A 16,628-nucleotide genomic window follows, 5' to 3' on the forward strand; every position below is an offset into this window, starting at 1 on the left:
AAACTGTCATTTACCTTGGCACATGTCACTTACATTTATGTAGCGAATAACTGTTTTTAAGACGGCGTAGTAGAGTGAGTGGTTGCAGAGAAAGTCAAATATTGCAGAAAAAACGAACTTTATTCTTATTATTTATAATTCTATTTAAGTGAATTGTGAGGCCATATAAACATGTGATCCAAAAACAAATATAGAAAACAGCTGTTTCGGCGCAGTTCTAAATATTGGAAAGGGTTAAACAATAATTTTTTTTTAAGATTTATTAGATGTTGTTGTTGTGGCAGAAAATAATCCTGAAGTAATTTGAAGGAATACTGCAGGATAAATATGGATTGTTCCGGTTATGTGCACCAGACTGTCTTTGGAACGGAATAGCTTTGCTCAGGAAAGTGTAATCTTACGGAGTTCAAGCGAAACTACATTGATATTCCACACAAAATTATTTCGTAGGCAACAAAACCAATTTTTCCATCATTTATAAACATAGCACAATCATGATTTAGCTATTAACCACAAAACCCAGATTTGAACAGAGTAATTAGCTGAAGATCTTACAATGCATCACCCGTTGAGGAGTACAATAGTTCAAAGGTTATTATATAAAAAAACGATCAATCAATTCCACTTCCCAACGTTAAATATATTCCGTATCAATCGTACATTGAAATAACCGAAAATGAGTTGAAAAGTAGACACTTCACAGAAAAAGTGTCGAAAAAAGCGTATACCAACACAATTTTACACTCTTGGCTGAGACAGGTAAGTCTTTCACAAAAATGCCATTTTTTTCTTTTTTTTAAATTTTTTTGTTTGTTTTATTAGTGTCTAGTATAAAATTTTGCACATTTGTTTTGCGGTTTTAAATCAAATACAAATTAATACACTCAAAACTAGACATTTCAGCTGAGTTGTTGTTGGCTGAAGGTTTGTTTCGTTATAAATACAGAGCAGTGTAATAAAGTAAAGTATGTATGTATGTATATATGTATGCATGTGTAAGCACAATACGTAAACAGCAGTATATTTATAATAGTAGAAATTGTGTTAATTTTATTGCAGCTAATGCATAAACTTATAACTGTAAATACACAAATCAATCGTTTGATTTTTTTTTATATTAATATTTTTTCGTTTCGTTTTTTTATTTATGTATGCACGTAAATATACTTTTCTTATTTAAAATTATTGATAAATCGGCTGTTGTTCAAAGTTCTAAATACACACATACATGCAGTGTAACTTAAATATTACTAATTTTTTATATTTATTAACGTTGATGGAGAAAAAAAAAATTATTACAGTAATTGAGAGCAAAAAATAAAAATAATAATAAACAAACAAAATAGGCATTCACGTGGGAGGAAGGCGAGGGGGGGGGAGAGTACAAACAATTGACAAGAAGTGCTACCGCTAAGCTTTGTTCACTTTGTTCTTTTCTTTTTTGTTTCTGCAATTTAAATGACAATCAGACTGTGGCGCATTACATATGTATGTACATACTTTGTTTACTTTTATTGGGACATTATAAATTAAACGATCTCGCTTGGTAGTGATATTACATTATTTTTATACTCTCTAATAATTAATTACACATGTAGCTTGCTTACCAAACTTTACTCTCGATCACTTTGTGTTTAATATTTAGTTTCAATTTGTCTTCAAATTATTTCAACAACTTTAACAATTGCTACATTTAAATTGTTTTTACTAAAAAATCACCACTACTGAACAATAATGCAAATGCTTTAGTTTACGTGTTATTGGTATGTTTTGTCCATTATATTTCGATGCGGTAATTTATTATAAATATAATTTGTATAACAGTATGTGCATGCAAGTAGGCGCCACACTCAAAAATGTAATTTTAAAACTTTCAAGTGCGAGCGTAGTGCCGAGCTTCCAGCGAAAGTAGTCGCCACGTAAGTTAAGCGCTTACTGATGCACGCACGCATTATTACTGTTGATAAAATTTTCATTGTCTTATTAGGCATTCAAAACTTAGTTTGGATTATTTCTTTTTAAATGGAATTTGAATATAATTGCATAGGATTTGTGTTTTTTCGTTTCCTTTTTGTGTGTTACTATCATTGCTATAATTATTTTTTAATTAAAAGAATTGCATCTATATGGTTTTATGCAGATTGTGCCTGCTAAGCACACTTCATCTACACTAATTCAACGTTTATTCAATCCTTTCGCTTGCTATTACGCCATTATTTTCGTTTTCTTCTGCAACTTGAACTATATATATATGTAAATGCTGTATGTGTGTATATTGCAAACGTCAATGTCATACTCCCCCATTACACACATGCACCTCAGTTCGATTCTGGTTTTACATTACGTTTTAATATTGCCGCAGCCAAGTCCTGTTTCATGGCTACCTCCTGCCGTTGATCGGCTAACGGCTGTACGCTACGTAAGCCATTTATAATGTCTTTCGTTTTACCAAAATATATTTCATTAAGCGTATTGCGTATTTTGTTCTCCATTTCTTCGACCATTTTGCCAATGTTGACAATATGCGGCGAAGATTCACTGACATTCGCATCTTGTTCCGTTTGACGTGTCAATGAGCCGCCCAGGTTCATTGTGCCAGAACCTTGTTTGTTCGTTTGTAGCCATAACATAGCTGTGGATGTCAGTTTGTAGTGTGCCGTTCGCCCCGTAGGTTTTTCTTGTACTTCAACGACATGTATAGAATCCCAGCAGCCTCGTATCTTTTTATTGCCATCGCCGGCCTTTTTAATTAAAACTACCGCTGCGAATCCATGCTCCAGATCCCACAAATACACAGAAGATACGCCGCCTTCATAGTACATTTCGCGATATTGATCGAAGGCATAGTTAGCTTCTATTTCCAATTTACGTAAACGATCTGACGGCATTTGTCCGTCCTCTAGTGGCGGGTAGTAAGTGTTGGACCACGGCGATCGGTACGAATCACCATCCCGGTTGTAATCGCACAGCAGGTAATCTTTATTATGCTCCTTATCTTTTGCTATTTTAAGCGGTTGATCCACAGATGAGAGTAGATCCTCGCACAGTTCTGGCGCCAAATCAATCAAATCTATCAGATTCTTTTCGATTTGTTGTGGTGGCAGGCGACGCATCAAATCAAGTGCGCTGTCCATTTGTACGTCCGACTGAAAGAGGCAGAAGGTAATTAACAATGAGTCGAATGCCTATTACATTTTTACTATTTTCAAATAAAAATTTCACAAAGAAATTAGCAAATCGTGAAAGTGCTAAAATTCAATTAACAGTACTATATTCTGTTTTAGTGGGGTTAATGTAAAGTTAACAAGACGTAGTGCTACCGATTTTGTTATGAATAACAAAGCCGTAGTTTGAACAACAACAACAACAATAGCAGGTATGATTACCATATATGGGCATGGCTTTTATTTGTAGTACTATTGCGCCTGCCCACTGCTTAATACACGCATTGCACCGGCACACCTTCAAGACTTGTTTTAAAATATATCGTAAATTTATATCAAGGTTATGCACTTGATTAGGAGAATATTTCGCAATATCCAGTATAGATATTAAAGTATCAAAATGCATTACTCACCATTTTGGCTGCTCCGGTACTTCGTCGTTATCTCCCTTTGCTTCTGTTTCTTTTTCCGAGTTTTTGCCTCACTTTCAACTTGGCCCTATTGTGGCAATTCACCTACATATATTTTTATTACGTTCAGTTCAATTTCTTTTAGTAAACACTTGACCAAATTATATTGCAAAACAATTTGTGTGGAATATAAAAAATTTAGTTATTTTTAAACTAAATATTATAGGGATTTCGTGTGTATTAATACGTTTGATAGGCCTTGTTTTTTTTTCAAGTAGATGTGGGCGAATGAGCAATACCTTCTGACAGCTGTCAGTTGCTACGAAGTTGTGGGCGAAGAAAAACTGTCATAATAAAACAGGGTTGACTGGGAGAAAATAATAAAGGTAAATATAACTACAAGTTGTATATACCATTTTAAAAATTTAATTATGTATAGAAGCTGTTGTTGTATTTGTGTAATATTTAGATATAATAAGCGGTTATATAATATATAATTCATAAAAATCAATCTTTTACAACATAATTTATATTTGCGCAAATTTACAATCCTTCACTTTTAAGAGTTTCATATCTGCCGTACTACCCTGTCCGTTTGACGTGTCTTGGCATTTAACAAAATTTGCCAGTATTTTCCGATCGTTTGTCAAAAAACCGAATACTGGGAATCTGTCATCATCGGTCCGCTGGATCTTTTTTATTTTATTACTTCCCTGCTTTTGTACGTTGCGATAAAAAATTTCACCTTCGCTGCTGAAAAAATATTAAAGTGCCTTATTATTATAAAATATGTGAAATTCGCACATAAAAATTAGTGAAAATCGAAGATAAAGCAATAAAGTGTATGAATTATATAAAATCTAGTGCTAATAATTGTTATATTTAATAAAAAATCTGTGCGAAAAATGGGCGTTAATCAAATTGTGAAAAAATAAAGAAAAATAAAATATAAAAAGTAGAGAAGCGTAGAAGAAGATTACAGTAACAACTACAATCACAGCAACAATTCCAACAACAACAAAAATAAAAGCAACGACAGCAGCAACAGCAACAGTAGACAGCAGTAAACGTCAGCGCTAGCGACAGTCTTCGCAGTGTAGGCTCGCTTTGAAAGCGCACAAAGTGAAAGGCGATATTTTCTTTCTCCAAAGTGCAGCGTAGTGTAAAAAGGACACCTACATAAAAGGTATGTATATATTGCTGATCATCCTGTTAATTAGAAAGTGGTACAGGTTTAATAACGTGGAATGACTTGATATTTTGGGTTGACATCAGCTTTTAGACTTAAGTTACAGTTACTACTATATCTTTACAAGAATGCCTGAACTAATATTGGAATATATGTATGTAAAAAAATTTTCGGTGCTGCACTGATCTCAACCTACCACACTTTACATACATTTTGGTGCACAAAGCTTTCCCTGTAAATAAAACTCAATTAAAAGAGGCGTTGAAATTATTCAAGTAAGTCTGCTGTCTGCAGTCTTAATGCACATACATATATACATCAGCAATTGCACTGCATATATTATAACGATTCACAAACTCCAGTTGTGTGCGCTGTGCCACATGCAGCGCTTCGTCATCTTATTACTAACCACCCTACCCAGTACATAACTATATGTAGATGTACGTAACAATACCGTCCAAATACTAATTAGTATGAAATCTACGATATGTATAGTACGTTTGTAGGTATGCTTGTGTTCACCTCGATTTTTGCTAATTACGCGAGAGTTGCTCCATTCAAATCATTCAACCATTGTGTATTGTGCGCGCAACAGTTGTGCTTCTTTACATTACCGCCCGTACGCCGGAGTACCACAGGTAGTTATTTGTTTTTGCTTTTGCTTTATCTATTCGTTGTTGTTATTCGCTGCTGATGTTTTGTTTTTGTTTTCTTTTTTGTCTGCTTGGGTGAGTTACTGGTGGTGGCTCTGCTAACTGGTTAGCTGCAAAGATTTCAGACCGGTGAATTATTACTGGTTTATTACTCGCCATGTTGGTTTGGCTATTAGCTTCATATTTTCATTGTGAAATGTACAGATTCGGAACATTTGGAAATTATGTAGTTGCTTCACACTCATTTAACATACGTACATATTTATATGTATTTTATTTTTAATTTTTCGTTTATTGCGTGTTCTACTTTGTGCAAGTTTCATTTTAAGTTTTGTGATCGCATTAATACTTGGAGCGTGCGAAACGGTCACCTTAATCATCGTCGTTGTCATCATTCATCCTGTTCGCTGTGGTTGTGGTCAAGACTACCAACATCTATAACTTCCACTTTGATGTTGCCTATACGATTTTTATTATTATTGTTGTTGTTGTTTTTTTTTTAAGTTGAGTTGTCTTCAACAAGTTACCCGGATTTAAGCCGCTTTTCATACACGATTATTGGCGTCGACTGCCGCGAACGCAATGTTTGTTTTTGCTGTGTTTCATGTCTTGAGCATTGCCTCAGTTCATTTGCCCCTAAAGCAGCAAAAAAACACCCAAACCGCGGCAATAATCATAATAATTAAAGCTATTGTTTTGTTGTTGTTTTGACAAAGGCTTGAAATAAATAAAATAAATTCATAATTTATTTTTAATTTGCCTGCTCACTTGAGTTTGCAGATTTCTCGCCAACACCATCATTTCTTTACGATTGCTATATATTCGTGTGTTGTTTATTTGTGTATTGGGTGTGTTTTAATTTTAGCTTTAAGTTTAAAAATAGTAAAAAGCATTATTTTGCAATAATCTTTCAACCAAAATAAAAGCGATAAGACTTTTTTATTAGTTTAATCGTCGACCAAATTTGCATACGACCTTGTCCAATCATAAAAAATCGTATTGAAACGCAACAATGTCAGCGGCATATTAGCGACTTTTTCTTCTATTTTTAAACAAGTCGCGCTCAGCAATAGCTGCGAAATTTTTCTAATCCAAATTAGAATATAGTATGTGTTCAGTGTTTAAGATATACATACATACAGTGAGGTAGAAAGTTTTTATTTTTATGTCCTTTAGTTTTTAATTAATACTTTTTATAAATTCGGTAATAATATATTTTTAAATACAACTGATATATGTATGTAAAAATCTTTTGTGCTAGATTTTAAAATGTTAGTGATTCAGTGTTAACAAATTGTCACAAAATTGAAACATTTTTTTGTTTGACAAGATATCGTCACAAAATTTGGCATAGATTATTTTCGTAATCTCCAAAGTGTTAGGATCACTAATCGAAATCAAGTTCCTGAATTGCAAATCTTTTTATTTGACAACACAGCCTCACAAAATTGGTTACAGATTTTTTTAATTTTTCTATAATCTTCGAACAAATTGTTTACTTCGGACCATCAGCTGCCATACAAACTGTTGATCGCCCAGATCGCTCAGGTTCTTATAACTTTATGAAATTTACTATGTATTATTGCCCAAGGCAGCGGTATTCCAGCTTTTATTTACTGCTTAAACACTGTAATTAAATACAAGTAATGTTAGAACTACAAAAGTTTGACATACTATTACCATAAATACAACCAGCAACGCCTTTTTGTGCTTAATAATTATGCTTAGTATCTGTAAATACGCATGGTGTACTTTAGACGTGAGCAAATTTGAGGTGGGCAGCCACTAAAACAATTAGCCTGGAGTCAAGAGTTTTGTTTCACCATTACACACTGACTCAACTTCCTACACCGATTTAGTGAGCCTGTTGCTCTTATCAATTTATATCTTAACTCATATCTTATTTTCCATTTATGAATGTAGGTATGTGTGTGGTTGTATTCAGTTCATGAAAAGTCAATAGTTAGTGAATGTTTGTTTATAATTAATTTTAACTTTCAACTCGAAATACAATCATTTGTATGCATATACATATGTATATGTTAAAGTGCTTGTTTTCTATTACTTGAGCTCGTGCTGCTGCACTAGTATGAACGTAGATAACTTATCATATCTTGGTTTTGGATTCATTTTTTATTATTATTTTTATTATTTTTATTGTTTCAGTGCGTAGTACAAAAGGTGTAAAATACATATTTTTTTATATATACATATGTATGTATATACTTTAATAAAGAGCATACATGCACATATACTAACCCAGTTTGCTACTAACAAGTGCGATATAAAGGTTTGGTCGATTTAAATTAATGGCATGTACTTCTTAATATTCTTGCTTCGCTAATTGAGCTATCTTGAGTGTTATATATGTATTACTTATACCCTGAACAGATTTTTTTAAGTGTGGCACGTAGTTTGTTACACCCTTTTGGGTGTTTATATTTGATCGGCGTGAGCGCTCAGTCTAATTAGCCATGTCCGTCTGTCTGTTTACATGAGTTTTTGAGATATCGATTTGAAATTTTGCACATGCTCTTTTCTCGCCAAAAAGCTGCTTATTTCTCGGAACCGCCGTTATCATACAAACTGAATGATCGGATTCAAATGCTTGTATGTAAAACTTTTTCATTTGACGAGATATCTACACGAAATTTGACTTATGTTATGGTCCAAAGCAACTCTACAATCTCTGTAAAAATTGTTCAGATCGGACCACTATAGCACCTAGCTGTCATACAAACTGAACGATCCAAATAAAGTTCTTGTATGAAAAACTTGTTTATTTGACGAGGTATTTTCACGAAATTTTACATGGAGTTTTATCTAAGGCATTATATTAGATTAATCTGAGGCATCGGCACAATTTCCGAAGAAATTGTTCAGCTCGGTCCACTATAGCACATACATAGCTGTCATACAAACTGAACGATCAAAATCAAATTCATTTAATTTTTCTAACTGCTATGACTCCCATCTGCTTTGGAGTATCGGCCATTTAACCTAACCTAACTGTTATAATTATGCATCTAATTTTAAGTTTTTACGTTTGTTTGTGCTAATTTCTGTGAATGCTGCTATCCTCATTGCTGCTATCCTCACTGTTGCTATAATTTCTTACAAGTTTGTGAAAACATTTATTGTCTTATAAAAGTAAATAATAATTTAAAACAAACAAAAAAAAATACAAAAATTTAACAAAAAATAAAAAACTGTAAACATTTACACTCTTCAAATCATCAGTGTATTTTAAAAGTGACCCTTGTGACTTGAGAAAATGGTGTGATGGCGAAGATGGCATCTGGAGATCTCTCTTTAACGAGTACGAGTAGCCAAGAAGGTTAGTAACAATTGAATTCTGCAGTGTAAGACAAACAAAACAAAAATCACACTTTTAAAATTACCATTTCAATTTATTTCCGTCTGCAGAAGAAAGTCCCGAGTATGTCGGTTATGACCGCACGCTTCGTCCCACATTGAATTCTAGTGCCAACACAAATGCGGCCAATTTGGCCAACAATAATGGACAAAGCAGTGGTAACAGTAGTGGCGGTGGCAGCGGCGTTGTCAGCGGCAACACCACTGGCGCTGGCGGCAATGTAAACAACGCCAATGTTTCGAATGGCTCACAATACGAGGTGATCAAGTCATCGCCGTACAGTCCGGCTTTCATGGAAATAAGTCAGATGCGACATCAGCGTGCCGATCCGTTGTGCCGTTGTGAAGAGTTGCGCGATCAGGTCGGCTACTATCAGGAGCAATATGTGAACGCTATGGCGCAATTGGAGAGCAGTGAACGTAATAAATTTATCGATGTTATGGCGGAGAATGCGCGTCTCAAGCAACAGAATACAAAACTGGAGCGCCAGCTGATACGTTTAGAAAATGAGAATGGCAATAAGTCCGCTAATGCGGCGGCGAATGCGTACTATTATGGCGACGTGGCGGTCGGACGTGGCGCTGATAATGAAAAATTGCTGCAGCAAAGTGAAAAGTTGCTGGAGGAGTTGGATTTATGTAAAGAACACAACGTTGAATTGGTGAATGAACGCAAATTGATTATTGCCGAGCGTGAAAAGTATAAGAAGAGCTTCAACTCGACATTTGCCGAACTGGACAATGTGAAGAAGGAACGCAATTTCTATCGTGAATCACGTGAGCACTTCAATTTAATGCGTGACACAATGGAAAAGGAGATACAAAAGTTGAAGTCACTACTTTCCGAGGAGTCAAAGAAAGTGCTACTCATAACGGTGGAACGCAATCGCATCGATGAGGAGCTCAAACAGCTGCTTTCCGAGAAGGACAATGTATTGCATGAGCATCAGAAAATGTTCGACGACTTATCGGCAGCCAAAAAAGAAATTGAGAATTACAAGAAAAACGACCTAATATATCAAGCGGAAATCAATGAGTTGCACCAGGCCAATGCCGAATTGCAAAAGCGCGATTTACTCAAGTCCAACTCGTGGTCGAAGGAGTTTTCCGATAGCAAAGATGATTTCAAGGAGGTGGAAAAGTTGCGCAAAAGCCTCGAGAAGGCCAACTCGGAGGTGGAGCGCGCGCTGCAGGATGCCGAACAGGCGAAAGGCGTGCGCGATTGGGCCATTTCGCAGCGTGAGAAAATCGTGCAGGAGCGCGATTCGGTAAAGTCGCTCTGCGATAATTTGCGTAAAGAACGCGACAAGGCGATCTCTGATCTGCTCTCGGCCATACGTGATAGCGAGAAAATAAAAAAGCAAAAGGATGAAGCGCAAAAGAAAATCGACGTATTGAAGGAGCAAATTGAAAATCAGAATATTGATAGTACGTCGCGACGCAGCTTTCGCATGAGCACCTACGAGGCCGAAGATCTGCTCGACATTGAGTTGAACTATCATTCCGATAGCGATATTGGCATAATATTGGATGACAGCAACAATCGGCAATTGGTGTGTGGCGTCACCAATAGTTCGCCCGCTTTTGGCAAATTGAAAATGAATGATGTCATCTGTAAGGTGAATAATCTAGATTGTCAGACCATGACAAAGCGCATGGTGCTGGACGAAATACGTAGTAGCGCGCCCCGTTGTAAGTTGTTGGTGTCGCGTACGCGTCACAGCAAACGTCACTTTTACACCGTGCATTTGAATATGCAAAATAATATGAATCATGGTTTGAGTCTGGACACCGGCGTCTTCATTTCGAAAATCGAGTCAAACTCGTTAGCTGCCTACGAGCCCGAATTGGATGTGGGCGATCGTGTGCTAAGCATTAATAACAAATCAATGGAAGGCATACACTCTGTCGACGATGTGATGGGTTTGCTGAACGATGAACGCAATGATGCGATTACCATTTTCGCCTTGAAGAATGTGCAGGATATTGGTTATAGCGATGGACAGCGACGCATGACCACCTCGTCGGCACAAACCGATTCCATTGATTCGATGCATCGCATGACGAGCGCCAAGCATCCTTCGAAATTTTCAGAAATGTTAAGCATCTTCAAGAAGATACACATTCCGAAGCCAGGCACAGATGTCGATCACTTCACGCAAGAGCATGATGCGCTGGCCGAATTGGATTCGGTGTTAAGTGAAAATTCGTCGGAGAAACCACGTCGCGGTAAACGCAGCAAAAAGGAAAAGGAAGCGGCTGCCAAGAGTATGGGTACTTGGCCACGTGCCAATATACTCAATGCCACACATGAGAATCCCACAGGCACCATAGTGCAGCAACGCGAGAAAAAGCGACCGCCACTTGCTCTCTTCACAGCCGGTCCAATAAATGTCGACAAAGAGGATGAGCGTGAGACCTCCGATGAGCAGCCGCCACCGCTGCCGCCGCAAGCTAAACCGCAAGCGCATATGCGCAACGGTATAACAGGTGCCGGGCAAGCCATCAAAACCAATCCGCATCGCAATTCCAATCCCATACCCGCGTCGGCGCTCTTCAGCCCCACACCCGGTACAACAGCGATGCCGAATGTGAATGGCGGCAATATCAATAGCAATAATGTTTATGCCAACTACAGACACTCCGTGTATGCGGAACCACACATAGACAACGTTGGCATGTTGGGCGAGCAGACTAAGCTACTAAAACGACCGGCGCCCATATTGGGTGCGAATATGCGTGTGAAAATGCCGCCCGTGCCGGACAAGTATGGCAATCAGCGTGCGCACAACTATCAAAATCGCTACTCGCTCAACATAACGCCGACGGAGTTCTACAAGACTAGCGGACAACAGGCGCAGCAACAGGTCATACATAGCGGCACCGGTGCGGAGTTTCTGCCACGCAAACCGCACATTTTCGATATACTGAACAGCGGCAATACGGGTATGGGCGGTGTTGGTATGCCTACAAGCGTTAGTTCGAGCAAATCACAGCCACATCCGGCGCTCTTCACACCACTGAATCTCCATCCGCCGAGTTTTGGCCGTAGCGCCTCCACAACACAGCAGAATTCATTGGACATGATCTCGATTAAGTCGCAAAACTCCATCGATTCCATATTGTCGGCGAAGAGTCCGCCAAACAGTGAATGCGCGACGATCAATCACTATCAGAAGCGTGGCATACCAATGCCACAAGCAGCAGCTAACAAGAATGTTTCCAAGTATCCAAGTGACAGCGAGAGTATTGCCTCGGGCATTATGAGCGCCAGCGTTGGCGGTGGCGGCATGAACGTTGGCGTTGGTGCTAGTGGCGGTATCGGCGTCAACAGCGTACTTTTCCACTCGAATAACATGTCCGCCCCGATGCACAATCGCCACTCGCAGCTCTTTCCAACCTTCACGCAAAATTCCATAAATGCAATGCGTCAAATACGCCACTCTAGTCCGCTAACATTGCCCTCCTCACCGCCACTACACACGCATCCGCACACTCACGGACCGCACTCGCACACGTCGACGCAGCAGTCTCAACACGGCGGCGTGGATACGGTAGCTAGTAGCGCGATTGGCATACCCACCAGCTCGGTGGACAAATTCGATATGGACTTTATGACGCCCGGTTTGCCTATGCATACGCAATACGTGCAAGATTACCCGCTTTCCACGCACTATCATCATCCACATAGCAGCGGCGGTATGGCCGGTGGCGGTGCTGGCGGCATCATCTATGAAGGTGGCACATTTCCACGCAAAAAGGATCATCAACGCTTGCGCATACCATCCAATCCGAGTGTGGCGAGTAAGAATAGTGCTGGCGTTAAGAACAGTTCCGGTTCGATTGATCATCACTATTGTGGCGTGAGCATGTCCGGTCCGCCACCATCGATGCTAATGCATCACTCGGCGATTGCTGCGGTCGCTGCGAATGGTGGTGGTAGCGGACGCGGCTCGCCGATGCCGCAAGTGCATGTCGAAGTGTTGAGCCATGGCGGTAGTAAGCGTAATTCGAATGCGCCGTCGGATTTTTTATGCCCTGGAGACCTTAGAAGAGTCACGATCGAGAAGAGCGACAAATCGCTCGGCATTACCATACAATGCAATAACAATGGTGGCGGCATCTTTGTATCGACTGTAGCCGATAAGAGCATAGCCACACGTGCTGGTCTTCAGGTGGGCGATCAACTCTTAGAAGTTTGCGGCATAAATATGCGATCGGCTACAAATGACATTGCGGCGAATGTGTTACGTCAATGTGGCAATTCGATAACCATGCTGGTGCAGTACAATCCGGAAAGTGAGTAAACAAATGCATTGAGTACAAGCAAATATTATATTTCTATGTGTGGGCATTGAGCATTTGCAGGGAGACTTTTATTTTACTATTTCTTTTGCGATTCTTTCTATTTAAAGTCTTATATTTGTCATGTATGCGACCTCAAACTAATTTTTAGAAATTTCGGTAGCCTAACCTCAAACTTCCTACTACGATCATGGCTAGTTTTTGGTACTGTGCGATATCATTTCTTATTTTCTTTAAACATTTAAAATTTTGGATCTTATTTATCAAGCCTTAAGTGATCCCTATGGATCTGTAATGTTGCAAAGATATTTCGAGAAATTTTGGTACTTAACTTCATGGCTAGTTTTTGGTAATGTATGATACTATTTTTTATTTCCTTTAAATTTTTTAATTTTTGGCCTTTTATCGACATGCTTCCGAACTATTACGATCTTCGCGTACTTCGGCTCACCTTGCCGATCATTGTTATTATCTTTACCGTTGTGTTCAAATCAATGCCAATCATTGTTATTATTTTTAACGTTATAAACAAATTGGCCCGATATTATTTTTACCGTTATACATAAATAAATCGATCCCGATTGTTATTTCTTTTTTAACGTTATGATTAAAATTTCTCGTTGTTCAAAAATCCTGTTTATGAAATATATAACTGTATCTCAAAATTTTGATTTTGCTGCTTCATTAAAATCATCGGAAGAGTTTTTCAAAATTTTGATTTTTGTGTTTTCGAAATTTAATAAGTATTTGAAAAAATTAACTTTTTTTAAAAGCGGTTTGTGAAAGCAAGTGTTCCCAATTTTTCACTTTCAATATTTATGTGTTCGTGCCACACTTTTTTTTCGGAAATACCAATATGCCACATATTTTGTTTAACACTTTTTGCGTTCAAGAATTTCACTCTGGCGAATACGACGGCACAAATAATCTCGAGACTGAATCTCCAGTTAATCACTCTGGCTCGCCCACACCTCGCAATTCACCACGACCACCGGTGCGCACCATGATGTCCTCACTACCACCACTACCAATCTCGGCACCCAACAGCAATCCCTTGGCCCAACAGACGAACATAATGCCACAATCGAGTTCATTGATCTCAACACAATCGATCAAGGATCAGAGTTTTGCCGATAGCTTGGAAAACCAATCGGACATGAGCAGCAGTCAGGATTTGCCCTCGTCAGCGGCTACCACAACCACAACAGCCTCAACCACATCGACCGTGTACGAGGAGGAGGCGCGCTATGTCACCCTATGCATGGATAAATCGAAGAATTTGGGCATCAAGCTATTCGGGGGCAACAAGGTGGGCATTTTCGTGCATGACGTACACCCCGGTTCACCGTCCGATATCGCTGGCATACGTAAAGGTGATCAGATATTGGAATACAATGGCGTGGACTTGCGTTGCGTAACGGCAGAGCAGGCGGCCAATGAGATATCGAAGTTGACGGACACTGTCACCTTGTTGGTGCAGAATAAATTGAAAAGTGAGTGTTTTAAGCGCACATAAATTATGTTTTAACTCATTGCAATAAATTTTCGAGCAGAATTGAAGCAAATTAAAGACAAGACGGGTGATTCTTTTTATATACGCGTCGGTTTCGATCGTACCGGCGAGCTGAATGATGGCGACTTGCGTTTCGTCAAGGATGAGGTGCTCTATGTGGATAATACGGTCTTCAATGGCACATTCGGTCTGTGGCGTGCTTGGAAATTGGATGCAAAAGGCCATCGCAAGGAGTGCGGCATTATACCGAGCCAAATGAAGTATGTTCATCGTTGCTTATAATAGCAAAATATGTTGATTTTTTTTTATATTTTCATTTAACAAATGCCACGTGCTTGCTTTTAGAGTGGAGGAAGAGCTGCGCGCCGGCGAAGTGGTCGACTGTGAGGGCGGCACAGCACGGCGTGGCAGCACATCAGCGCGTCGTTCGTTTTTTCGTCGAAAAAAGCACCAGCGTAGCTCATCGCGTGACTCCACCGAAATTGCCAGTTTCAGCAACACTCAGCTAAGCTTCTTCCCCGACTCGGGCATATTGAATGATGACGGTGGCATATTGAGCTATCAGCGCGTGGAACGGTTGGATTGTGAGTAGCGCGGTTTATTAATTAGCATTACAAGTGCTAAAAAATTTTTTTAACTGATTTTTTGTCATTTATATTATGCTGCAGCACCCGTACGTCGGCCGGTGCTTATAATCGGTCCGCTATCGGAGCGTGTTATGGAACGTTTGACTATTGATTTTTCGAATTTATTCAAAATGTGCGAAGTGACCACAATGGATTGCTCACAGAATGCCATGGAAGAGGGCTTACAGGAAAATATTTTCGTTGACTATCGCCGTCGTGGCAATAAATTCGAGTGCACCACGGTGGAGAATATAAATAATGCATGCAAGAATGTGAGTAGCATTGCTTTTCAATTGCAAAACTGTGGAAAAAGTTGTTGTGCTGCTTTGGTTGTAACAAAGTAAAAGATATGGACACGGTTTTAGGCAGAAAAGCAGAATTTTACTTGGAAATTCACCAATCCTTTATATTTACCTCAAACTCAAATATTGTCGATGTCAAACGGGTTCAGTTGTTTCATTCATAGATACCCTTTAAACCAGTAAACAACCAGTCTAAATTCACCATTAATACTCAGTCTTAGACACTTTTCATGCATTATAGTAACCTAACCTCAAAAGTCATCAATCAAAGCTTAGACCTGTTCTGCAAGAAATTTTTAATTCTTTTTTGCAACAAAAACAACAATAACACACAGTTCACCTTTTGTCTTAACCGAATTGCGCAATTGATTTAATTTTTCCCGCCCCGTAAAGGATCGTCGTCACTGCATTCTAGACATATCCCCCTCGGCTGTTGAACGTCTTCAGCGCTTACAAATCTATCCGATAGTTTTGCTCTTACGTTTCAAATCCGCAAAACAAATACGTGAAATACGTGACTTTGGCATTGATAAAATATCGGCCAAGGCCGCCAAGGAAATGTACGAACGCGCATTAAAACTCGAAGCAGACTACAAGCAGTACATATCAGGTGAGTGTTTGACATTTTTTTGTCATGCCTATAAATATTAATATTTGTTATGTTCTCTTTTAGCTGTAATACCGGGCGTTAGCATTAAACATATGTGTACACAAATCAAGGATGCCGTGGACAAGGAATTGGATAAATTGCTGTGGGTGCCTGTAAGCGGCTAATCATTGTTGCCGGCTTCGAATTTTAATAAATATGCACTTTATATGGCATTTAGGTGTATGTGTATAGTGCAATACGCACATTATGATTATTTAAATAATTTCAGTTGATAATATTTTTTTTTTTCGCAATTAGTGAGACAATACATTTTTGTCGATTTTATGCTTACCTTTGTTGACTTACACACATTTTGTTTTTCTGTTTGTTGAGATTAAACTGCGCTTCTTGATGAAAATTCTACTCTTTTCCGCTTAATTTTTATTTAATTTATTTTTTTAATTAAGTTAATTTTTTTCTTATTTTTTGTTTTATATTTTTT

General features: G+C 38.5%; 2 protein-coding genes across 3 annotated transcripts; one reads left to right on the forward strand and one right to left on the reverse strand.

The window, feature by feature from the left end:
* Nucleotides 1–19: 19 nt before the first annotated feature.
* LOC108967398 (disks large homolog 5) lies at nucleotides 20–16,554 on the forward strand. Of its 2 annotated transcripts, none has more exons than XM_018930780.1 (9): nucleotides 20–759; nucleotides 8,657–8,753; nucleotides 8,843–13,090; nucleotides 13,990–14,589; nucleotides 14,650–14,869; nucleotides 14,955–15,193; nucleotides 15,278–15,507; nucleotides 15,931–16,147; nucleotides 16,211–16,554. In XM_018930780.1, the coding sequence occupies exons 2-9, from the start codon at nucleotides 8,699–8,701 to the stop codon at nucleotides 16,309–16,311; spliced, it is 5,910 nt and encodes a 1,969-aa protein (XP_018786325.1). In that variant the 5' UTR covers nucleotides 20–759; nucleotides 8,657–8,698; the 3' UTR covers nucleotides 16,312–16,554. The 2 variants fall into 2 exon arrangements, with proteins under 2 accessions (XP_018786325.1, XP_018786324.1); XM_018930779.1 differs by lacking the exon at nucleotides 20–759 and adding an exon at nucleotides 4,244–4,760.
* Nucleotides 1,472–3,883, reverse strand: LOC108967401 (F-actin-capping protein subunit beta). Its single transcript, XM_018930784.1, has 2 exons — nucleotides 3,578–3,883; nucleotides 1,472–3,146 (listed from the first exon to the last, which is right to left on the reverse strand). Exons 1-2 carry the CDS (start codon nucleotides 3,578–3,580, stop codon nucleotides 2,319–2,321), a joined length of 831 nt encoding a protein of 276 aa, XP_018786329.1. The 5' UTR covers nucleotides 3,581–3,883; the 3' UTR covers nucleotides 1,472–2,318.
* Nucleotides 16,555–16,628: the final 74 nt, after the last annotated feature.

Source organism: Bactrocera latifrons, unplaced genomic scaffold (genome assembly GCF_001853355.1).
Source record: "Bactrocera latifrons isolate USDA-ARS-PBARC rearing strain unplaced genomic scaffold, ASM185335v1 scaffold_187, whole genome shotgun sequence".
NCBI lineage: Eukaryota > Metazoa > Arthropoda > Insecta > Diptera > Tephritidae > Bactrocera > Bactrocera latifrons.

Excerpts from the sequence above, each read along its gene's own strand:
- LOC108967398 (XM_018930780.1), top strand. The coding sequence starts at position 8,699 with ATGGCGAAGATGGCATCTGGAGATCTCTCTTTAACGAGTACGAGTAGC. Across the intron at positions 15,194-15,277 it reads GCGCGTGGAACGGTTGGATT|CACCCGTACGTCGGCCGGTG; the intron begins GTGAGTAGCGCG and ends ATTATGCTGCAG. Across the intron at positions 16,148-16,210 it reads CTACAAGCAGTACATATCAG|CTGTAATACCGGGCGTTAGC; the intron begins GTGAGTGTTTGA and ends GTTCTCTTTTAG.